Source organism: Callithrix jacchus, chromosome 13 (genome assembly GCF_049354715.1).
Source record: "Callithrix jacchus isolate 240 chromosome 13, calJac240_pri, whole genome shotgun sequence".
NCBI classification, from domain to species: Eukaryota; Metazoa; Chordata; class Mammalia; order Primates; family Cebidae; genus Callithrix; species Callithrix jacchus.
Window position 1 is genome coordinate 87869348 of NC_133514.1, and position 25209 is coordinate 87894556.

Sequence of the window (25209 nt, forward strand, 5' to 3'; positions counted from 1 at the left end):
CTAGATCTGAAATTTCTCTTTATCAAAAGAGATGAGTTCTCCAATTTTTCTTACCTAGTTATAAGTGAAGCACAAAACAGTAATCCTGAGAATAGTTGCACAGTGATCATGGTGCAATTGATGAATACTGGGTTCTTCATTAAAACCAGAGTGAAGTAGAAAGGGTTGTGGAGGAAAACATGAAACCTCTTATTCTTTGAAAGACCAGTGAGAGATGAGGGCATGGCTCTTCCTAGAGATACACATAGGCTTTGCCAACTCCTGTTGTGTCAAGAGCCCTACCACGCTACCATTTTTGCTGTGTGATCCCTCCCTCAAGTGGACTCTAGCTAATCTTTCCCTTTAGTAGTAGACGATGTGTATAAAGCCTGGTAATGCCTTGGGTGAGTGTCAGGGCCATCCATATCCTGTCCAGTTTCAGAGGCTATCAGATCATTACCGATTGTACAGAGTTCTTCATGTTAGAGGTGGGGAATACTAAGGGTCCGCAGGGATGTGACTTGCCCAAGGTTGGGCTGTTAGTGAATTGCTAAATGTGTCTGTAAAAGTGAACATTGCCAGCCCCTGTGGTGGGCCCTTCATTTGTGCTACAAATAAATGGTCTGGCCATGTGATTACTAAAGGGCTTTCAGACTAAGTTCCCAGCTACTTCCAGTCCTGCTGATGTAGCATCTGTGTGTTACATTGATTTTGCTCAGTCTCAGTGGGCAATGTATAGAGAGATATCCCCCAACTGAATCAGCCAGAAATTCTGGACAGGTTTGGCCAAAAACAGTTAGACTGTGGGTCAGACATACGTTTGAGTTCAGGGAGAACAATGAAAGTGTATCTTATTTGGAGAAGAGGTCTGGGGAGATATTGTCCACACTTGACTGAGATGTTTTGGCATAAAGAAAACCTCCATTTCCAGATACCTCTGTGAAATGATCACAGAGTTCTTGAGAGTGAAATCATAGAGATTATTTTTAGCAAATGGATTGGTTGAGGCAGGATTATATGAGACACAAATACACATATAGCCCAGAAAAGGAAAGTTACTGGTGACACAGCTGTTTCCAGAAGGTATGAAACACAAGAAGGAGATTTTTAACAAAGGGCCAGGAAGTATACATGCCAAGAAGCTAGGCTTCCTTGGAAATTGTCATGAGACGAATCTAGTCCTGTTTTCCAAGGATGTTTTGTTTGCCTGATGTACTTGAGAGCATCTTTAGAAGCTGTGACGGATTCTGCAGAGTATCTTCAAAGGTGAAGAATCATTTTGAAAACAGCCAGCCTTCTCAGTCCTTCAAGAGTTCTCAATGCTAAGGAGTGGCAGGACCAAATCCCAGCATTTGCAAGGCCAGTAACACTAAGGCAAGAGCAGAGCCATCTGAGGAAGGGATTGCACATTGATTGTGCAGTTTTCAAATAGCAGTTCAAAGATATTTTCATTTCAACCAATGGCAAAGCATACAAGCAAGCAAGCTTCTATTGGCTAATTAAAATAAGCAAGCAAATAACCTGATCTAATGTCTTCAAAAATAGTACTATTTCTGATAAAAACTGTTAGCAGAAGTATTTAGTAGACAAAGACTATATTTTAAAATGTTTACTTTGTGAAGGTTGTCTTTTGCAAAGGAGGGGAAGAGGTTGCTTTTCACCTCTCTTCTCTTTGGTGAAGATGGTCCTGCCTCCTGCTGTCCAGCTCCTTCATTCTGTCAGGCACAAGACTGTTCTTGCCACCTGCACTCTTTGTAGATCTTATGCTGTGTTGGATTTGAAGATGAAATAATAGCATGTTTCATACCTGTGGTAATAGAGATGCCTTATTTGGGATTTCCCACTTCTCTGGATCATTAAAAGTAATAATATACTTTAATATTATTAAAAGTAATGACTGCCCACTTATATGATGATGGTATCACTCTTTCTTGGGATGCAACTATCTCCTTCCCATTATTGGTTACTTTTTAACCATCTGCGATGGTGTCTGGAACTTGGCATGCCATGGCAGGCAGGCGGAAGGAAGGAAGAAGGAGAGGGAGGGAGGAAAGGAGAGACAGAAGGAGGAAGGAAGAGAGGGAAGGAGGGAAGAAGGAAGGATTGTGGAAGGAGGTAGAAGGGACAGTGGGTAAACTTGCTTAGGGAGAGAAGATACCCAAGATAATTAACAATGTTCATAGCAGTGTATAGTATAAAATCCCTTAGTCACCCACCCAAATTTAGGAATGAAACTCCTTTGAACAATGTTAGCTTGAATTCAGAAAAATTTTAGGGGAAGATCAAGAAGGCAGAGACAGTACCTTAGATGCCTACTGGGGCTAATGGAAACTTCATGGGGCTAATGGAAACTTACCTGCATGGTGAGTTGCCTGAGGCACGACTGGCAGTGGTACCAATCTCGCTGGGGACAAGGCTGCCTCCCTGGCAGAGTAGGGAGAAAGGTAGCAACCTTCCATGAAGGATTTCCTGAGGGGATCATGGATGGCAGAGACAAATGACTGGACTTTTCATGATTCAGAGCTATGTTCAAATTCCAGTTCCGCCGCCTTTTGCTGTCATAACCTTGGGTGAGTGATTTAAGCAGTTAGAGTATAAACTGGAGAAAATAATACAATCTTGCACTGATAGTGTGAAGTTTAAGAGGGATAATGAAGTCAAAGCACCTGCCTGGTACAAGAACGGGCTAACACAGGTCCTGAGACAAAAGAACAGGCAAAAGTAGGTTCTGAAAAATCACAGTTACTTTTCAGATTATAATAGTCAAGAGTTCAAAGTGGGATTTCTGGAGGTTCAAAGTGCAGAACTTCTCCTATTTTAACCCACAGCTTTTACAATTATAAAACTTACAGCTACCTGCAACTACGAGGTTCAGTTCATTGAGTCCTGCTTGTTTATCCTTTTCAGATATCCACCTGTAATCATGATTAATTGCTCCAGATTTGGCCTGAGGGACCCAGATTCTCTGCCAAATTGGCTCCAACTAAGCTGAGGAGCAGAGCTTTTGACTCTGGTGCTCAGACACTCCCTGAAACAAGCACCTTCTGACTTTCTCATTCTCTGCCACTGAGTGAGCCCAGGGGTGTAAATCAGTTTCCTGGGATTCAGCAGGGTTATGAATTTGAAAACTCTGTTACTCTTCTTGGGCCAAGTGACAGATCATCTGGTCAGTTGTAAGCAGAAATTCTGTAAATGATGAGAAGGAGAGGAAGACAAGGGTGCATATTCCCTCAGCACCCAGCTTTGCTTGGCATACATTCAAGGAGGGAATCCTCCTTTGTTGGCTTTTTACAGACGTTGCAAACAGCCCACAGATGCTTGCAATGTGATTTCTTAATTCTTTTGGAAGGAAAGGACCTACAACCAAGATTGTCTCCTGAGAAGCAACATATCTTTAGCTCTTTCTCTTTTCGTACATTAGTTGTTCTTTCCTAAGAATGTTGCTTGCAGAACTTCAGATGAAGAGAGCAGGCATACTGCCTGCAAAAAGTATAGAGAAAGTTTGACCGGGCATGGTGGCTCATGCCTGTAATCCCAGCACTTTGGGAGGCCGAGGTGGGTGGATCACCTGAAGTCAGGAGTTCAAGACCAGCCTGACCAACATTGCAAAACCCCATTTCTACTAAAAACACACAGTTAGTTGGGCATGGTGGCACACACCTGTAATCCCAGCAACTCAGGAGGCTGAGACATGAGAATCACTTGAACCCTGGAGGTGAAGATTGCAATGAGCCAAGTCGGTACCACTGCACTTTAGCCTGGGAGGCAAGAGTGAAACTTTATCTCAAAAAAAAAAGTACAAAGAAAGGAAGGGAAGGCGTTTTCCCCATGAGTACTCGTGTGCATAGTAAAGGCAGTGTGGTCTTAAAGTGAGGTCTGGTTATGTGTTCAATCCTCTCCTGGCAGGAGATGACTATCTTAGCATCTTTAAAGAGATAAGCTGCTTAATTCTCTTTCCTCAGGTACATTCTGTTGGGACTGAGAATGACTTGGTCATGTATGTAGTATACTCTGTTAAGATATGGATTTACCAAATTTTATTTTTACAAAGCTTTAATGTAAATAGATCTTAACGTGGAAGTCCAATATAATATGCCAGTAAAAGTTGTGCTATTCTGAAGAAAGAGGAGTTAAGGGCCTGGAACTCCCACCTCAGTGTCTCTCACTCACTTCACAATCCTCAAGCCCCTTCTATGAAACCCAGGGCTTCTTAGGGCACAGTTTGAAAACCACTGTCCTATAGATGTCTTATTCATCATTCATTTCAGAACGTTAGGCATATCATGGAGAACCTGACAGAGATCCCAGCAGTATATATACCCAAGGTAGCCAGAGGCTCATAAGATAGTATGTTGTAGTGAAAAAGAATATGAGTTAGCCAAGCCAGGCTCAAATACATTCTATCACCTACTAATCCTGAATGAACCTCAGACACTACTTTAGTCTCTTGAGCCACTTTTGACTGAAATGATTAATAAATGCTGATATTAACATCCCATGTCACCAGTTTCTACCAGATTTACCTATGTAAACTTCTCACCCAAAACCACAAAAGATGCCCTACATAGGCCAGGTGCGGTGGCTTACACCTGTAATCCTGGCACTTGGGAGGCCGAGGCAGGTGTATTGCCTGAGGTCAGGAGTTTGAGATCAGCCTGGCCTGCATGGTGAAACCTCATCTCTACCAAAAAAAACAAAAATATATATATACAAAAAAAAATTCAGCTGGGCATGTTGGCACACACTTGCAATCCCAGCTACTCAGGAGATTGAGTCTGGGGAATTGCTTGAACCTGGGAGGCAGTGGTTGCAGTGAGTCGAGATTGCAGATTGCACCACTGCACTCCAGCCTGGGCAACAGAGCAAGACTCTGTCTCAAAAAAAAAAAAAAAAAGATTCCCTACATAAAATCCAGTTTTCTTGGTCTGAGGAATAGTGCATCTCAAAAAATTATATGCCAAGTTTTAAAAGGGTTGGACAAACTTCTATAGGTTCATTAAGTTCAAATAACATAAAACACGACTCATAGCATCAGTGAGTCTAGAACAGGGAATTTGGAGGCCTCTTCTTCCATGTGGTCTCTGTAGTTATAGCTGCAATCTACAAGGTGGAGGATTAAAGATGTTTCCACCCAGAAGTTGAAATACCTGTGACTTGGACAGCAAGCAAATGTACAAACCACTGTACGAGCATGGGTTATGTGTGCCACGGTTATGCATGGAGTCTAAAAATATGTATAAAAGCTCTTTTGACACCATATTGAGGGGAATTTGTTAAAGATCTCACCTGTAAATATTAGAACCCCATCATTTAAAGAAGCAATACAAGAAAAATATAAGCAATCAAGACCAGGCTTGCTTGGAGTGTTATACAAAGTTGTTATTAGTCATCCTTGTTGCTCTTTGGGAAGGGAGGCTAATATTAAGACTGGAGGTGTCAGTGATTTCAGGTTTAACCTTTAAAATTTCTTGAGGCTGAGAGGATTTAGCACAAGAACATAGCTCAGCTAGGATGGCAGCTCGGAGTATATAGCTTGCTTCTTAAGCTGGGGGGAAACCAGCCCCTTGGTCTTGGCACTACCCCTCCACCACCATCCCCACCTCAATGCCTTGGCCAGTAGAACTAATGCCTTTGGAATGGGAAGATTGTTTACTGTTAGCTAGGACATGGATTTGACTTCAGCCTCACTGGAATAGGGAACTCATGTAGCAGTCTGAGTGGCCATCTGTCCAAATTCCTATTTGTAAGCCAATAACGGATCCATAGTACAAGACTATCCCATTGTCCTTTCCTCTGACCTTCTGATTAACAGAAATTCTTCCACAAAGTATAAACAAGCTCTTAGAGGTATGTATTTTCAGGGGGCAGAGGATAAAGTGTCCTTCCATCTTTTCTTCATCCCTGAGGTGAGAGGGATGCTTTAAGGTGCTGGCAGGGTAGGGCCAAAGGGAAAATAGCATTCATTTCATAGGTGGTAAAATGAGACCTGAATAGGTAAATGATCCCATGACAGATCCCATATTGAGTTGCTGCAGAAGCAGGGCTAGGACACAAGTTTGTTTTCCCCCCACTCCAAGCCCAGTGCTCTTTTGTATGACAGTGTTTCAGTTGTCATCTCTGGAAAGAGTAGCAACATGTTCGTTCCATTTTACCCACCTTACATTCCAATTTCTGGATTTGCTTCTGTGGATTTGTGGCCTCCTTCATGGCTGGTCATGTCAGAGTTTTTTGCTTGATAGAGGCCCTCCTTGAACCCCTTTTCTTTCTCTGTCTTGACCCCTAACTTATCTTAAAATTCTTCCTGCCTGATTTGGAATCCCCAATACCCAATATGGCCAGATATTAGAAACTTTCTTTGGTTGCCTACATATAGGGAGATTTTTTGTTTCTGATTTTCCACTGGGAGTCACTTTGTCTTTCTCTGTCTCAGTTGCCTTTTATAATGGAGAGTGTGGGGCTAGTTTATCTCAAGCAGCCCCTAGCACACATATGATTAGAAGTTTGCCTTGGCTTGCTGGAATATTTTTCCTTCCCCATAGGGTGTTCTGAACTTTTTTATGGGTTGAAGAGTTGAGGTGGGCCTGAGTTCAACTTCCGTTCTGGAGCCAAAGAAGTGAGTAACACTTTACAAAATAAAGAGAGAGAGAAATATTCATTTCCTACGTTGGAAATGGAAATGAGGGCAGATTGAAAAGAGGAGAGGTGAAGTAGAAGGCTTACTTAATGAAAGAATGGTATCTTTGAGGGCAAATTTGAAAATGAGTCATTTGTTCTCCCCAAAGCTGTCTTCACTCTGTTTCTTTACCTACCTGCCCAGTTACCTGTGCATCAATCTATCTGTCCATTCCCTTAATGTGCCAGCATCCATTTCTTTGGAAAGGGAAGAGCATATCCATATACATGAAAGGAAAGCGCTTTCCATATCTGGGAAGAACAAATGACTTGGACTATCCCCAGGGCCACCAGTCTTCAGCTTGTCCAACTGAGTAAGATCCTTCTGGCCAGATGTCCAGATTGACCCACACCCTGCCTTTTGTGTCAGTGCCCTCTTCCCAAATGCAAGCATCTGGGTTCAGCCAGAGCAATTGGTGTAGATATGTGAGGCCCTGCTCTGCCCAGATGGAGTATGTACTTTTCATAAAGGGCCAGCAGAGGGGACATGACATTTGTTCCTAGGGTAGGAGGACAGGGGAAAAATGGAGTCACCTCCTCCCCTCCTGTGTGGGAAGGTTTAAACGCTATAGAAGGTTGCAGGGAAGAGGGCAGCTGTTTGGAGGGACAGCCTTAGGCTCGCAGAGGTCACAGGGAATGCTGGTAGCAGCTGTACCATGGGTAATTTTGGGTGAGAGATGCAGAGAGTCCCATTCAGAGAACACTTTGAAAAAGACAAGGGAGTAGAATGTCGCTGCATAGGAAGCTGCTGAAGGGATTTCTACTCTCACCTCCTTAGGGCCCCACAGCATCCTTCATCTCCCTTAATTCTCCTTGTTCTCCAACCCTCCCCTCAGGCTCAGAGAAAGAGAAAAAAATAAATAAATAAGAAAGCAACCTGAATTTATGCCAAAAAAGAAACTGCAGCTCCTCAAAAATGGAAGGCAGAGTCATCCTCCTAATATTTTGAATGTGAACTATGTCCACCTTCAATGCATGCTAGACTGTGAGTTAGAGAGCAGCAAGACGTGTCAGGAATGAGATTGGTGTGAGCAGGGCCCCAAGAACACTGCCGGGCTCCACCAGGAAGATGAAAGAATTTTCTCCTTCCTTTGCCTTTTAAATGTAATTCTGTCTGCCCTCTCCACCCTGCACCCTCAACCCTCTAGATAGGAGCAGTGCAGACATTTAGCCATCCTGGGAAAAGACAGGATCCTTTTCATTAACTTCAGCCTGATTGAAGTCCCTAGAGCCATGGGGGATTTCATTTTCCTCCCTCTCTCCTCCCTGTCTTGCATCCCTGCAAATCCCAGCACAGCAAGGTTACCATGAGCAGTGAACTATTTCCCAGTGGGATGGAATGGAGATAGGGTTCAAGCGGCAGAAGCAGTAGAGAAGGGTCTGAGACGTGTGTTTTTCAAGGCAGTGGCTTCAAGGAGGGACATGTATACTTCTTGCCCATGTCTCACTTTCCCCTGGATTTCTGAGCCCAGCTTTAGGGTAGAAATCAGCAGCCGGTTATGTCTGGTTGTCAGTGCCAGACTGGACAGATACGGTCTCTAGGGGAGGTTTCTGCAGAGGTGCTCGGGGCTAGCGGACTCAACCAAGCCTGTTGTTAACTAGAAATGTGATCTTGAAAATGTCACTTATCAGCTGCTGCTTCCGCAAAATAAGAACTTAGTCTGGAGTTTTAAAATCTGCTTTAGTAGCAAAACACTGGTTTTCAACTCAAGTTGCATACAAGAAACAGGGAAAAGCAGAGCCCCTCTGAGTGAAGGTAGAGAGCGACAGGCACTGTGCCGGCTCTTTGTCTACACATTTTCTCACCCCAGTTCCCCAGCAGAGGTGGCTCCTGAGCCCACTGGGGACACCATGATTTTCTCCTCTCCTACAGGGACTTCCAGCTGCCTCCGTCAGGCCCTGACCCTGTAGGAATGGAACTATTTTGCAGGATCCTGATGTAGATGGTCTGTGATCTTTTTCTTTATTTTGAATCCACACTTGAGCACCATATATTAGCGCCTGAGGTTCAGCTGTTTCTCCATTCCTTGGTGTGGAATGTGTAGACTTATGGGAAATAATCTACTTTGAAAAGGGAAGTGCTCAAGATGCAGGGCCTATATTTGGCCCAACAGCCCCTGCATTTGGTTAATACGTGGTTAAAACCCAGAAGCCAGAAAGGCAGGGGCTCGTGGCTTAATGGTGAGGAAAGACACACTGTCATACACACTGTTCTTTCAGGACTCATTGTGAGGAGATGTCCCAAGCCTTGCCGTTGGTTGTTTCCCAAGTGAGAAACACCTTCAATGCATGCTAGGATGTGAGTTAAATATTCCAAATCCCCTAAGAAAAGGAATCCAGAAGTTTTATAAGTCATTTGAGTTCTATCCCTGACATTATATCCCTGCATCCCCCGCACTCCACATCATCAGATACCCTAAAACATCTGAACTGGGATGGGCCCATTTAACATTCTACTGTTTTAACCAGAGCAATGGGTCAGACTGCCGTCTCTCCCTGGTGATGGATTTATTCACCATTCAGCTTCTTTCCCTTTTATACTGTTCTTCCTTACATTTAATTTCCAATTTCTACACTGAAGCCCCAGCCAATATTCTCTAGTCAAACCTTTAGTGGCTGGAAAAGAGCTTGTCCCCAGTGCCTGAGTTGATTAATTCATTCAAATATTTGAGTGCCTCCTTCACACAGGAAATGTACTAGGCGCTGAGTGCTGTTTCCTTTTGTCAGCTTGGAGGATATCGTAAGCCTGCCTCTCACACTTCTGTTCTCTAGGCTCAGCACTTTAAGCATTCTTGTCCTCACCTCTGGGCTGACAGTGTTTCCCCTTTCCTTTTAAGTCATTTGACAAACAGGTTATTTAGTGACTAATTGCGTGTGTCTAGACTCTTCTTAACACATTAAGAAATGCAAAATTTCTATAAGATAGAAGCCATAGTCTTGTTAGGGTCTTGTTGAGCATGTTCTTATTAAGTGAAAAATAGAAGAGTAAAAATACATACAACAGCCTGAAACAAAACTTATGTATTTATTTTTGAGACAGAGCCTTACTCTTTTGCTTAGGCTGGAGTACAGTGGCACGATCTCGGCTCATTGCAACTTCTACCTTGTAGGCTGAAGAAATTCCTACACCTCAGCCTCCTGAGTAGCTGGTACTACAGGCGTGTACCACCACACCTGGCTAATATATATATATATATATATATATATATATTTTGAAATTATTTTTAGTAGAGATGGGGTTTCACCACGTTGGGCAGGCTAGCCTCAAACTCCTTGCCTCAAGTAATCCACCGGCCTCAGCCTCCCAAAGTGCTAGGATTATGGGCATGAGCCACTGCACCTGGCCTCAAAACAAAACTTTTAATAAATTAAGAACTCATGCCTCTGGCTTTTCCGTAAGAAAAAGAAAAGGGGATCTAAGTGTTCTGGGAAGAGTGGGACAAATTCTAACTTTTTTGAGTTAGAGACATAAAGAATAATAACCAGAGATGCCATATTGCTGTTTCCAATCAAACAAATGGATCTGGTCATATTTCAATCCCCAAACCCTTGACATGAGGAAATAGTGCATATTTGAAGATGCTTTGAACACCTTTGTGGTTTGTATTTAGCTGTGTGATCTCAGACCTAGGAGGAACTAGACATTATGGTCATGTGCCTCTTGTGACTTGGGAAACCTTGTCGAAGGCAGTAGGAAGATCTCTGCCATCTGTACTCCCAGGGTCTGAAGGATTTGAGCTTTGATTCCAATATGGTATCATATGGTGTTGGTCATGTACTTGCAAAGGTCACTCCCATGCCCATACCTTATCCCAACCTTTTTTCTCCCTCCTTTCCAGCCCCATCCCAATCTCGTGCCAAGCTCAAGCTAGAGGTAAAGGTTTATTGATAAATTCAGATGAATGAATGGTCACTATCAATTAAATACAAGCATTTCTGAGAGGAAGAGTTAAGAGTGGTTCACAGGAACACATGCTTTGCGTTACTTTCTGCGGCTATTTGACTGATATTCTGGCACCCAGCTTTTTTCCTGTGTCACATCTCCTCAACAAATGGTCTGCAGTGTGTTATAATTCAGAGGCATTTCATTATAGAAGAAAAAGCATGAGCTTTGGGAAAATATAGTTGGGGATTTAAATCCCAAATACATATACTAGCTGTGAAACCTAGAAAATGTTACTTGGCTTCCATAAGTCTCAATTTTCCCATCAATGAAGAGGGATACTTTCTGTCTCATGAAGGAGTTATGAAGATTAAACATGAGAAATTACATAAAGCAGCAGCCAGTATGCCAGCCACCCAGTCGATCCTTAGTGTATCCTAATTCCCTACCTTTCTCCTTAAGGTAGGCTGTGACTGGTACTTAACAGATGCAAGTGAAGGGGTGTTAGGATTGGCCACTTCCTTTCTTCACATCTTTGCTCTTGCACCTGCTCCCATCTGAAGTGCCTTGCCCTGACACCTTTCCATGTGAATTCAAGGCTACATGCAAACTCCATCTTATTTCAACAAGCCTACCCTGACTACTCCTTGCTTCATTTCCCCAGTTTGATGCTTACACTTGATTGCACTCTGCTCCCACTGATGTACATGTGTCTGCATGTCTGACTCTTCTACCAAACTATAGATTCCTTGAAGGCAGGGACTGTCAGTTCCTGGCAAGTGGCCTAGTGGGTTGTGGCTTGGCTGTTTTACAATCAGAGGGGTCAAACCAACTCTTCACCAGGGTGGTGCTGCCTGCCCCCAAGATGCCTTCCACAGAGGGGGATCTAGCCTGCAGTATGGGGGATGGGGGAAACAGGGCAGCTTAAACCTTCTCCACCTCTCTTCTGCTGGATGCTAGCTTCAATATCACTTCAGCACCGTTTTTGGCAGTCATTTAGGGAAGCTAAAAAATCCAGATGAGCTTTTCTGAAGGCTGGAGGCCCTGGGGCTCAGCATGACTTCTTCTCTTCCTTGACCCAAACAAAATATTGTTACAGCAAACATGAAGTCTTTCCTATTTTTCACAAATGCTTTTCAGGCCTAACAAAGCTAGCAGTCACCCTCCTTGAATCAAAATAAGCATCTGCCCTTCTTTTCTTTATCTCATACTTTCCCAGCATTTTTAAGCAATAATAAAGAATGCAACTATTTTACTAATTAATCACATATTTTTGTTTAATGTTTTCTTCTGCAAAACCCTGGAAAGGATGCAAAAATATTTAAAACCTTAACTTTAGTCTTACTATTGATTAAACACAGAGGTGCAGAAACTACATATGACTGACTCTTATTCTTTTATGTTGTATGTGATGGTTTGAAGCATAAACGATGAAAACCTAAATAGTGTATACAGTCATAGGCAACATATGACAAAGGGAAACTGAGTCACACATGGATGTGAAGAGTAGAGGACCATTTGTACTGAGCTGAGTTTTTTTTTTTAAGAAAAAATAATAAGCCCTCTTAGAGGAGTTGGATCTTCGTTGCTGAAGCAGTAATCCTTGTATCACAACCACTTTGACAACAGGAAGAAAGCCAGGGCCCCTTTCTCTAAGGAAATACGTGCATCTGTAGGTTCACACATACTTCTAATTGCAGAGAGCCATGAACCTGATGAAGGCCCATGATTCCTAATTTAAGACCCTTTGAAGAATTGGTAGCACATAGAGATGGCAGCAAGAGAGAGAGGATAATGTCAGAGATGGAACACAAAGTGGGAAGGCCATTGAGCTTAGACTCCCAGTCCAGAAATCTCACATTTGCCTTTTGTGATCCTACTTCTGTAGCTCTCATACAGGCTATGGTAAGGCCATTGCTGGTCAGTTGTCGTGGGGATACTGTATGCAAACTGAAAATTCCTGAGAAATTTTCCTTTGTTCTTTTCTAGCTCCTCACAGCCAGTGACCTTGCAGCCAATGACCTCAAAGGATTTCAGCCACAGGTAAGTTCCACTGATGCTTTTACGAAATTTGGAAGAATGAAATGTTCCAGAATTTGGTGGTCAACAAGCACCCTTGGGGCCAGGACAGAAACCTTGACCTTGGATTTCTAGCTTCTTTCCCGCGAAATGCTAATTATGAGAATGACCTGGCAGCTTGCTCCCCTCCTCCAGCTCCTCTCATTCCAGCATGGACAAAACCACCTCTTTTTGCTCTCCCATTCCTGATATGTTATTATAGAAAAATACATATAGATAAGATGCTTCCTCTTTTTGCTCTTTCATTCCTAATATTTTATTGTAGAAAAATATATATAGATAAGATGCTTGGAATGTTAAGTGTTGGGGACTCAGCTTAAGGAAGGGTTAAACCAAAAGCAGCAGAAGGTGGGGTGGGGTTGAGGTTCTTCCCTGTATTTCCCTCTTTTTGGACAGGATACTCTCACATTTCTGTAATCTTTGCAGAAAATGCCTCACAGTCAAGACCTGACAGCCAAGTTAATCTCAGATTCCTGCAGAGGCAGACAGTTGAGGTTTGCTGATCTTGGTCAGGAAATAGGCCACTGTTATCTCTGGCCAGAGTGGTGTTTGGAGGTTACTATGGACAAACTCTGTGAGCGTGTAGGCAAGAGCTTTCTGGAGACCTTTTTTGCAGGGGTGAAGATGGACGTCATCCTCCATGTCTCTGAAAAAGAAGTCTACACACAAAATGTAAACACCAACATACATACACAGAAATCTCAGAAATACAAAAGCCCTTGTTTTCCTCACGTGGAGCCCAGTGTAGGGAGAACATGTACATAAAGAACAATAAATCCAAAGGTGATTATTAGGGGACTCAGGCCCTGCCATGTCCCTTTTTCAAAATGAAACTTTCTGTCATCCTTCAACTGAGTGCCTGCCTCAAGATCCCACAGTGCTGTACCTTTGTGGGAAAATACATTACAGCTAATGTCAGTGAACTTCCAGGGGCAGAGCAAATAATTTTCTAATTGCGGGAATTTCAATATTTGGGAACGTTTTCTTCTTTAAATGTGTTTCACATTTAGGAGCTCACTGCATCTTCCCTACGCTTCTCCCATGTGAGTGGCAGTCACTGCTGAGGAATCTGAGGACCCAGTCCTGATGCAGAGTGGCCCCAGGTCACACAGAGAGCTAGGAACAGGTGACGGGGGAGGGGGGTGGTGGTGGGGATGGGCTAAAGGAAGAGAATTAACAGAATCAAGGGCCCCATTGGTGAGAATCAAAGATAGATTCATACACTAGTATGGGCTGTTTTCATCTCATCTTGTTGATCCTCTCTGGAAAGTAGTGAGTTTTTAGACATAGATGGCCAGTAAGCCTTTTTTTGTCAACCACTGAAAACTGTTAATTACTTATTCACATACTTACACAAACTTCCAGTTGGGCTAAGGGAATGGGAAACAAAAACAAAAAGAAAATTGGGCCGGGCACGGTGGCTCACGCCTATAATCCCAGCACTTTGGGAGGCCGAGACGGGTGGATCACAAGGTCAAGAGATCGAGACCATCCTGGTCAACATGGTGAAACCCCGTCTCTACTAAAAATACAAAAATTAGCTGGGCATGGTGGTGCACGCCTGTAGTCCCAGCTACTCAGGAGGCTGAGGCAGGAGAATTGCCTGAACCCAGGAGGCAGAGGTTGCGGTGAGCTGAGATCGCGCCATTGCACTCCAGCCTGGGTAACAAGAGCAAAACTCCGTCTCAAAAAAAAAAAAAAAAGAAAATCAACATTTACCACCTACCCCACTCACCTCCACACTCATACATGGTGGCAATCCCAGATAAATATTTTTTTTTTAATCTGAAAAGTTATAAAATTAAAGGAAATTTTGTGGTGCTGTTTTACTGCTTGAAAAGGACACACAGTGGAGACTGAGTTTATTGGAGTTGTGTGCGTGTGTGTGGTTTTGGCATGGTTTTCTTCTGAGCCAAACACATTCTCTCCCTGTTTGTTGACCTACACTTTTAGATATTAGATTTAAAGTATTCAAGCTAGCTGTACAGTGAAGGAGAAGTTAGAGATATTTGAGGTTCATGCATAACATTTGAGGGCATGGTCCTAGAAAGGCAGCTTCCAGGCTACCCCGCAGCCAGCCCCATGGCTTACAGTGCAGATGGCTTGCTCCCCTGGTTCTGTTCACCCTTCCATGGTTTTCCATTTGCATGTCATCCTCCTGAGGCTAGAAGCATAAATGCATATTTTTCACTCCTCAGGATGCCTGTTCTTGAGGCCAGGAAGTCCTGAGAAACTTGTGGCCAGGGTGTAATGCCCAGATCAAAGTTAATTCTCTAGGGAAAGACTCAGATGTGTCTCAGGTCAACATCACCCTTTGGGTGCTTTTGAAAACAGAAACAGAAAGCTGTCCACAGGCTTTGCACTGCCCCCTCCAGCCCCATTGCACCAAACTGCTGGCTTCTGTTGTTTATTATTCCCCTTCTCTCTTTGGGTTTCAGATGAAACTGAGTCCCATTCAATAATTCATGGGTGTGTTTGCCTTCACAGGATCCATCACTGACTGTCTGGAGGGGACTCATTGAGGACCCCTCCCAGGGATAATGTATCTGTACTCTCAGCTTCTGCATGGTACACACTTATCACTTGAATGTAGAGGTTTTCTGTTTGTTTGTTTTCCTGCTTCAGACTCCTAAGGAAGATACTTACGGAATTTTTTATGATTTTGAAAATGTGTAGCATAGTGACTGTGCTTAGCTGGATTTTCTATTCATTTGTCTCTGTCTTCTCTCTACATCCAGATAGAGAAGAGGAAAGTAAGGAAGTGAGTATCTGCCTTTCTCCTTATGGTTATTGGTTACTAAAAATCCCATGCTCATTCCTGGAAATAAACACATGACTTTTTAGGATAAGCCTGAAAGCTCATGTTTTCTAAGGTATTGTGCTTTGGAGTCGGGGGGGTGGTCTCCCCAGAGGCTGGTGATCCTGGCTTCTGGGCCACAGGGTAGAGCTTCTCCTAGAGTCAGGCCTGGTGCTGGTGGTAGGCGGGTGCTATTCTCAGCTAGTTTTAAAGGCACAGATGGAAAAGCTTCTGAAATTCACACCTAACCCACCCTGACTCTTCTACCTCCAAACATGTCTCCTTTTACTTTCTAACGTCCTGTTCTTCCTGCTTTTTTTTTTTTTTTCATGAGACAGAGTTTCGCTCTTGTTACCCAGGCTGGAGTGCAATGGTGCGATCTTGGCTCACTGCAACCTCTGCCTCCTGGGTTCAGGCATTTCTCCTACTTCAGCCTCTCGAGTAGCTGGGATTACAGGCATGCGCCACCGTGCCCAGCTAATTTTTTGTATTTTTAGTAGAGACGGGGTTTCACCATGTTGACCAGGATGGTCTCGATCTCTTGACCTCATGATCCACCCATCTCGGCCTCGCAAAGTGCTGGTATTACAGGCTTGAGCCACTGCGCCCAGCCCTCTTCTTGCCTTTGTTTTTTTTTTTTTTTAATTTTTTATTGCATTTTAGGTTTGGGGGTACATGTGCAGAACATGCAAGACAGTTGCATAGGTACACACATGGCAGTGTGTTTTGCTTCCTTTCTCCCCTTCACCCACATTTGGCATTTCTCCCCAGGCTATCCCTCCCCACCTCCCCCTCCCGCTGGCCCTCCCCTTTTCCCCCCAATAGACCCCAGTGTTTAGTACTCCCCTCCCTGTGTCCATGTGTTCTCATTTTTCATCACCCGCCAATGAGTGAGAATATGCGGTGTTTCATTTTCTGTTCTTGTGTCAGTTTGCTGAGGATGATGTTCTCCAGATTCATCCATGTCCCTACAAACGACACAAACTCATCATTTCTGATTGCTGCATAACACACTTGGGTATCCTCCTCTCTAAGTCTTTGGGTTATTAGAAGTGAGAACTCTCGCTTCCTTTGGTCGGGTCAGTCTTCTCCATTCCCAAGAGGAATAAAAGCTGACATCTAATTCTCTTTAGTAAAAGCCCAATAACCATATGCTTTCCTCTGCATTTTTCTTTTTCTCCTCTTTTTCTCTAATATAAAAGTTATAAGTGTTCATTGTAGAAATTTGGAATATACAGAAAACCATAAGAAAAAAATACCCAATTAGTTTACCTCAGAAACAGACAGTGACGTTTTGGGGTGTAGTCTTCTGCTCTTTGTTCTACGTAGACACACACATCGATGAATTTTTTTAATGATCGTATTTTATATGGTCGTTTGTTACCTTATTTTTTGTTTGTTTGCATGCTTTCCACAACACTACCAAATCTAACAGCTAGCCAGGCTTGCACTAGTTGTTAGTACCATCATTCATTTACTACTCTCCTCTTGCTAGACATCCCATTCGTTTTGCAGACTGAGATCTCCAGGGGCAGTCCAAGGCAAATGCTGGCATCCAGTGCCTTCATCCAGGATACAAAGAGCATCCATGGCCTCTTGGTATTTATTTATTTGTATTTATCGGTTCCTACAGGAATGTGCAGGCTGCTTAAGCTTTGCAGTAAAGTCCCCATGGGTGATGCCCATGTGCTTGTGCGCAGGCTTTCAAGGCGGGGGATGTGATAAAGAAATAGCCATAGCATGGGGACCAAATTCAATTGCGGGTCCTGCATTCCCAGCCACAGTGTCGGATCAGTGAGGTGACGAAGAACATCCCCCACAGAGGAAAGTACAGACTAAAGGATTTGGTCTTCACCAGCTACATAAACCCTCTTTTGTCTCAGAGAGTAGGATCCTTTTTTTGTTGTTGTTGTTTAGGAAAAATGGACTATTATTTCAAGTGTGGGACAAGTGTAGTGGCCGTCTATGAATAGTGACTATTATAATGAGTTTCTAAAATGTCAGTTGCTACTATGGTCAAGGGCCTTGTAGTGGAAGGTGAGAGGAAAGTAAACTAGAACACACAGGAAAACATGTTTTAGTGTGGAGAAAACAGAACTTTCCGTGACTTAGTTGCCATTTCATTCAACAGGCATTCATGGAAGACCTTTCTGTGGGGTTCCCAGCTAGTCACAGACTCTTCCCCAGATGTTGACTGTTCTGGAAAGTTCTGCCACCAATATTACTTTTGCGACCCTGACGAAGTTACCTAATGTCTTTGATCTTGATTTACCTTATTAAGCAAAGGAGTTGTATAGCTTATTTCACAGAGAGTATGAGCATTGAATGAGTGCAATGCAAGTGAAACCAGCCTAGCATGGCTGGAATGCGCAGTGAGGTGTTGTTTTCTTCCATTAGAGAAGTGCAGAGTAAATTAATTAAAAATTCAGATGTAGAAGAAATATTATGTCTTAGAACAAGCAGGGAAGTCTTCCAGGCAGAGGTGCTATTGTACTTGGGGCAGGATGGGTGAGAAGAAAGTGAGGCAGTGGACTTATTCCAGGGCAGGGGAAGCGTGGATGAAGACTAAGACAAGAGTGGTGATGCTTGGGTATAACCGGAGGTTTGGAGTGATTTCATTGCTGAGCCTCAGAGGAAAGTATGGTGGGAAATGACCTGCAAATTAAAGTGGGTCCAAATTTCATGTCTTAAAGGTCTGCAAAATGTAATAATAGTTTTTAAAAAAAAAAAAAAAAGGTCTGGAAAATAAATTGGACTTAAAATTTAACTGTTAAAGTTTTCAAACTTACACAAAAGTTAGCAAAAGAATATAATAAACCCATGTACCTATTATCAAATCTCAATGATATGCTGCTTAAAAAGCTCACATTTGTAGCATTTGCTCATTTCCGTTGTGTAAATATCTCCATCATGACCAGTTTTAAGCTACCAGTGGCTTAGAAACCTGTTGGCAAAGTCCTTAACAGTCAGCTCTGTGCCCCAGCATGCCACTCGGATAGCTTTCACAGTCGTTACCATTTTCCAGACTTATCTATACTCTCATCTACTTTCTTTTTTAATTTTAATTTTTGGGGTATACTTTAAAACAAATCCCAGTCATCATGTTATTTCACTCATAAATAATGTCATTAACTTAATCTAACATATAAGGGCTTTTTCAGCACAATCACAATGCCATTATCACATCTATTAAAATTACCAGTAATTTAAAAATATTTTCAAATACGCAGTCCATATTCAGACTTTCCTGATCATTTTTAATATACCGTGTTATGGTTGGTTTGTCTGAATCAGGAAACAGAATTTAGATTTTTGGAATCTATCTGAAGACAATGGAAGGCATTGAAGATTTGAGGGCAGGGAAGAGTCAGGACTGTGAAGGAAGAAGATTCCTCAGTGAGTAGAAGGCATGATGAAACCAAGAGCGGATCCAGCACTCAGCCTGTGCTGTTGGTCCAAATGAGTAGTAGGGAATGATGGTGGGCTGAGGACAGTCGGGGTATCATGGAGCAGATGAATGCCTACAAGTTTGGTGGCAGAATTAGTGGACCAGCACTAATTCTCGGTAGCTGGAGAATTCAAGACGCTGTTAACCAAAATGAGGGCCCACAAGAAGCGCAGTGTTCATTCCTGGAGTAAAAACGATTAAGTGTCCAAAGGAGGAAGGCTCAGTTCTCCTCAAATGAACCCTTACTCCACTTTTCTTAGTCCCCACAATTAGTCCTACTGGGAGATCATCAGAGGACACAACATCTGCAGAACAATCCTGGGTTCCACGAGGCCTCACCTCGAAGTTTTAATGCAAAACCCCTAAGTGCTACTTCTTAGGAAGGTGTGACTGGAGTTTCTGTGTAGAGAGAAATCCTCGCTGTGCTTATCTCCTGACAGAAAAAGGAAGGCTGAAGCAGGGCAGGGGCTGGGACAGCAGCTGCTGTTTTGACCAGGGTCTACATATTTGATTGCTACAGATGGGTATTCCTACACTGGGAAATAGAAGGGGAGTTAGAGTTAGAAGGGGAATGAGAGTCTTCCAATAGCCCTTTTCTTTTGTAGAAGGAAATCCCTGAGTTCTCAGGTTGCTTGTTCTTCTAGCGTTGATCATGTTTTTCAGAACAAAATCACCATTATCTGACTCAACTCTAAATGGACATCAGCTGTCTACAAGTTCAGCATCAACATTTATAAAGAGCAAACGGAAGCTCTGGGTTTTCCAGGGCACTGAGCCTCATTAGACTAGAGTTGGTAATAATGCATGTTTACCCTGCTCTTGGCTCAGTACACATACGCCAAGGACTTACTGAGCATATATAGATGCCGGGAGGTACTCTTTGAACTTTACGTGTATTTTGTCACTCAATCCTTACAACACTTTGTGAAATCAACAGGAACATTATGCCCATTTTACAAGTCAGCACACAGAAGCACAGAGAAGTTAAGGTCACCCAGCCAATATGTGCCAGAAGTGGGATTTGAACTCAGGTAGTCTGGCTCCAACATCTGTATTCTTAACCACTTATGCTATGCCATCTTGAATTAGATTTATCTCTACAGGGAACACAGAGCCGTGTGACCACTGGTAAGTTCAGGACAAGCGGCTGCACCTTCATTTTCAAAGATTATATTGAGTTTCCTTGATCTTTGACAAGGTCTATGAAAAAGCAATTTCTTCATTTGAGTAATAGAGGGAATTGCTGCAGAGCATTTTGAATGCTTCCACCTTGGCAAATAGTGTCTTGCTGTTCTCATTCCTGTCCTTCCCCAAGCTCTCAAAGGGCGCGTCATGGTTTTTCTTCCCGCAGAGGAGGAAACTGATAGGAGACAGAGGTAGGCAGAGCTAGCAGTGAGGATACAGGTTACTTGTTTTGACTTCACCACATAATATTTACTTTTTGCTGTTTAGGAAAGAGTCATCTCAAAGCAGAGCAGTGAGTGGATAAGGAAGTCCTGCAGCTGGAGCTTCCTTACACCCTCCCACACCCCCGCACCCCTATTTTAAAATGGAACAAGACCTAGTGACCATGAAAAGCTGCCATTCCCAGCCTTGGCTGCAGACAGGAATTATCAGAGAGGTTTGAAAAATACGGGAATCCAGTCCTAACCCCTGTAGTGTGGATTGAATTGGTCTGGATGGGGTCTGGATACTGCTATTTTCAGAAGCTCTCCAAAATCTAAGTCAGCCTCCTCATTTTCTAGATTAAAGACTCCAGTAAGGAGGAAGTCTAGAAGAGAAGAGGCCAAGCCTCACATTCAAAAAGCCATTCCTGTCCCAGGAACGTGCCGTGTGCATCTCTTGCCCCCTGGAGCCCATTCCCCACAAAGCCCGGTTATCTCTCTCACTCTGCCCCTTTCACAGAGAATCTGCAGTCTGGGCACAAGAAGTATAACTTAGCATGGATTCTGTAAAGCCCACACCTGTGTTCATTCCCGGTTCTTTCCATTCAACAATCTTGCTCAAGATTGTAAACCAGTGAGTGACGGCATTTGGGTTTATGGTCTTCTCTGCCTGCTACGTAGACATTCTCTCTGGGTCTAAAAGATACCCAGAAAGATCCAGCTTCACAGTGGTGCCCTGGAGAGATCATGAATTAGGCGGCCCCCACGCAGCATTCACTGACTTCCAGGGCAGCCTTGATCCCGTGAGTTGGCTGGCTCAGACAATTGATTAGTAAACACACGCCTTTATTCTCTAGGCCTTTTTTCTACCTTGCCTTATATCAGCTGTGCCATGGATCTTTGCTCTCTGATCCCATGCTATGCAGAGTGTGGGCTGCAAGCCACTCCTGGCCTGTCAAGTGTGTGTCTCTGGTCCACCGTGGGATACTTTTAGAAACTTTTATAGCAGTTTGACATTTTCGTGATACCCAAGCATGTGAATGTTTTCCTACTGATTTATCTTTATAGTATTTTACCAAAGTATCTATACAAAAATATGAATTAAGGACAAAACATCTGGTCCTTCGTCAAAGATCATTTGACAGGCTCTGTTCTAGTTAACCAACACTAAGCTTTTCTGGTTTTAATAAAAGAGTAAGATTTGGAGTCCTGCTTTGCCTTTTTCTTCTTCTATGAGCCAATATGTGAATATTTGTAATAGGAATAATTTTCACCCTCACCCCCCGGAACATGGTTGGTTCCACTTGTAACAGTCTCTTTCTTGCTATTTTTAGGGTAACTGCACACAACGTGTATCTTTTCTCATAATTCCTAAGGAAACCCATTTAATTATTTTTCTTTCCAGACATGTGACAATAACAGGGCATTTTAAACAAAAATATTTGCCCACGTGCATACATACACCTCACACTGAAGCCCAAACTGACGTTTTTACTCTTCTTACATGAAATCAACAGTTTCCCCCATAAGTATACATTTTTTTGCACTGTTTGCCTTCACAGTGTTTTTAGTAGATTTTTTTTTTTTAACCAGCATTGGCATTTGGTCCTGGAGAAAGAAGTTCTCCAGGTGTTTTCCAGAAAGTCTGGCATTTCCGTGGAATATTCTGAAGTCTTAATGAGTTCTCCTGGGATACTAAATCTCTAGACCTCAGTGAATATTTTCTTTTTTAATTCCAAGATGTCCTGACCATCTGAGGGCTGTGTGCAGGTGGGCCTGGCTTAAACCTAATGTACCAAAGGTCACGTGTGAGAAAATTGATAGATGACAGACAGGTGGGTTTTGGTGGGGAAGTGATTATTCTTATGCAGAAATTTTTTTCCACTTGTTCAAGGGAATCAGTATAAGTCATCCCTCCTAGTATATTCAAATATGATGTCATATTTCAAAATCTGACTAAAACTCAATTTTTTTCATGATTGAAATATAAACAAAGTAAAGCCAACTGCTTGAATTAACTTTGAATGGCACCCTTAGCAACAAGGGTGTAGAGGTAGGTGATGTCTATGACCCCTTGAGTCTCCAAAGATTTACTTATTCTGTGAATCCTTCCACTGTCTTTACATCTTCAGGTTTTCATTCTTGTTTTTTCTCTTCAATCCTTTTGGTAAAGAGGCCTAAAGATGAGCTTCTTAAAAATTCTCCTGTAATTCTGCTCACTTGAGGCCTGGGGTTATTGATGTTTTGTACTGTATCTCTAATGTCTGTGTTTATTAGTAGATTTAGTTACAGCATTGTATTTTCCTGTGACTAAAATGTTAGTATGATACATGACCGTGCTCTATACATTTTTAGGTCTAGGAATGACTCCTGCATAGTAAATGCAAATTCACAAATCACCTTTAGGGTTTGAAAGGTTTCTTTTTCTTAATTCCTTTATCGGGATAGTTCCAAGCCTCCCTCTTGAGGATGTAAGATGCCCGTCTCCACAACAAATAACCAAGCTCACTTTTTTAGTTCCTTCCAACTTTACTACCTGGCTCCTACTCTAACCTTTTTGTCCTTGCACCTATCTACCCACCCTGTTTCCTACCATGTTGTACCAAACAAAAGACATCTTTTGAGAGGTGTCAGGAGACCGCCACATGAGAGGGGCCCTCATAGTAAAACATCTTGCAGATCTCACGTGGCTTCTTCCAGACATCCGCTTGCTTGTGTTTGGAGGCTGGCTTAAGACTGCAATCAGCCTCCACTACATTTTTTGGATAGTTTCCTGATAGTGGCCATTCTCCTCCACCACCCTCCAGGTCTGCCATGATAGTGGCCATTCTCCTCCACCACCCTCCAGGTCTGCCATGATAGTGGCCATTCTCCTCCACCACCCTCCAGGTCTGCCATGATAGTGGCCATTCTCTTCCACCACTCTCCAGGTCTGCCATGATTTCCTTTGCATACCTCTTACCTTCCTAAAAATGTGTACCAGAGTTACTGGCAGAACTCCTGTTTCTAATGGGTGACCCCAGGCAATGATGCATGGAGGGAAAAGCTTCTTGGGATATTGTTTAAATCTTTACAGCTATAAATAGTAAAAATTGATGCTTGTTTAACAACAAAACATAAATCTCTCCCACCTTGCTGTATCCAATATCAAGCACAGAGAACATTTCCCATTACTTTGTAGTTTGGTAGTTAAGAGCAATGATTTTGGAACTAAACTGGTAGGTCTGAATCACAGGTCTGCCCTGTACTAGTTGTGTGCCTCTGTAAGTTATTTAACTTTTATGGGCAGAGTCCTTCTTAGTAGAGGAAGGATACCTATCCCATGGGGTTTTTAACAGGATTGAATAGATAGGCCCATTGAAAAGTATCTGGCATCTGGTAAACACTCCCTAAATGTGTACTATAATTCTTATTACTCTTGTAAATTACGTAATTGAATTTGATCTTGGACTGCTGAAGTCAGGGTTAGGACACAAATTGCACCTTCCCAAGATCATATGACTAGAGTTGGAGATTATTCAAGAGGAAAAAAACAAACAAACAAAATAAATGAAATCCATAAAACCTATATTCACCTAACCTTTCACTAGGCAGTTTATGATGCTTGCTATTTTAAATAAGCAATGATAAACACTGTGGTCTTGGGAAAATAGCCCCAGGAGGGGAATGAGGAGGACAGAGCCTGATGAGAACAGGCTAAGGGATGGGTAGGGGCTGTTTGATCTGGAGAAGGGAGTACCCTACACTTGCCTTCATTGACTGTTTCCTTCTCTTCCCACCTATGGCACTTTCTGAACTCACATTTTATCTTTTACTCATGGAAGAGGAATGGCTATAGGGTACTAAAAATGATTTTTTTAAACAAATGTATCAGGAGATCATTCACCCACAAAGTATTGCCCCATTTCAGCAACCTTCTCAGGCCCAGTGATCCTCTGCATATTTCTGGAGATCCACTTTGGCTCCTACCCTGTGGGAGATACACGGTGCAGTAATTGATTGCCCAGAAACGTCAGCAAGGAACCGGACCAAAGGACATTTGGATATTTGGAGAGACTGCACTAGGACTTAGGGATTTTTAAGGATTTTATATGATGACTTTGACACTGCTAAATTCAGTTGCTTCCATATGAAAGAAAAATAAGAGATGATTCAAGAAGCACATGTATTTTGGATTTAATGGACCATCAGGAGAGTGAGAGGGCATCTGCAGAAGAGAGACATCCAGGCTGCAGGACTCTTGTTTCCAGCAAATAGTCCATTGTTGATGTGGTGATAGGGCAAGTAGTCTGCTGATGGAAAAAAGAGAGGTCTGTGCCAGCCTTAATTGTATTGTGAGAAAATGCAGCTGGCTAAATTTGGCATCCTGCCTTTGATATGGGTAGGAACAGAATTCCGAAGTAGAGAATGTGAGGTGAACATTGTATTAGTCTGTTCTTGTACCGTGACAAAGAAATACCCAGGGCTGAGTAATGTATTTGAAAAAAAGAGGTTTAGTTGGCTAACGGTTCTGCAGGCTTTTCAGGAAGTATGGTGCTGGAATCTGTTTGGCTTTTTGGGAGCCCTCAGGGAGTTTATAATCATGGCAGAAAGTGAAGGGGAAGCAGGCACAGCACATAGCCAGAGCAGGAACAAGAGAGCGAATAGGGGCAGAGGTGCAACACGTTTTAAATGACCAGATCATGTGAAAACTCAGAGAATTTTCGTATCACCAAGAGCCCAAGTCAGTCATGAGGGATCTGCCCCCATGGTCCAAACACCTCCCACAAGGCCCCACCTCCAAGATTGAGAATTATATTTCAACGTGAGATTTGGGCGGGGACAAATATCCAAACTATATCAAGCATGGTGTAAATACAATCTGTGTGCTTCCAGCAAAAAGTATATGCTCAATAAATATTTGTGGGACCCATTCTAGTGCTGTTTATATAGTCAGAGGTCAAAGAAAATCCCTTAACAAAAATTC

The 25209-nt window shown here is 42.8% G+C and overlaps 1 protein-coding gene across 5 annotated transcripts in view; it reads left to right on the plus strand.

The window, feature by feature from the left end:
• The window catches only part of SETBP1 (SET binding protein 1), a 378635-nt gene that overhangs the window by 179795 nt on the left and 173631 nt on the right, over positions 1–25209 (plus strand). For all 5 annotated transcript variants that reach the window (XM_017963440.4, XM_035270919.3, XM_035270920.3 and 2 more), the window contains exon 3: positions 12524–12577. In XM_017963440.4, coding sequence (XP_017818929.3) covers positions 12524–12577 — 54 coding nt within the window. The remainder of the gene's footprint in view (positions 1–12523; positions 12578–25209) is intronic.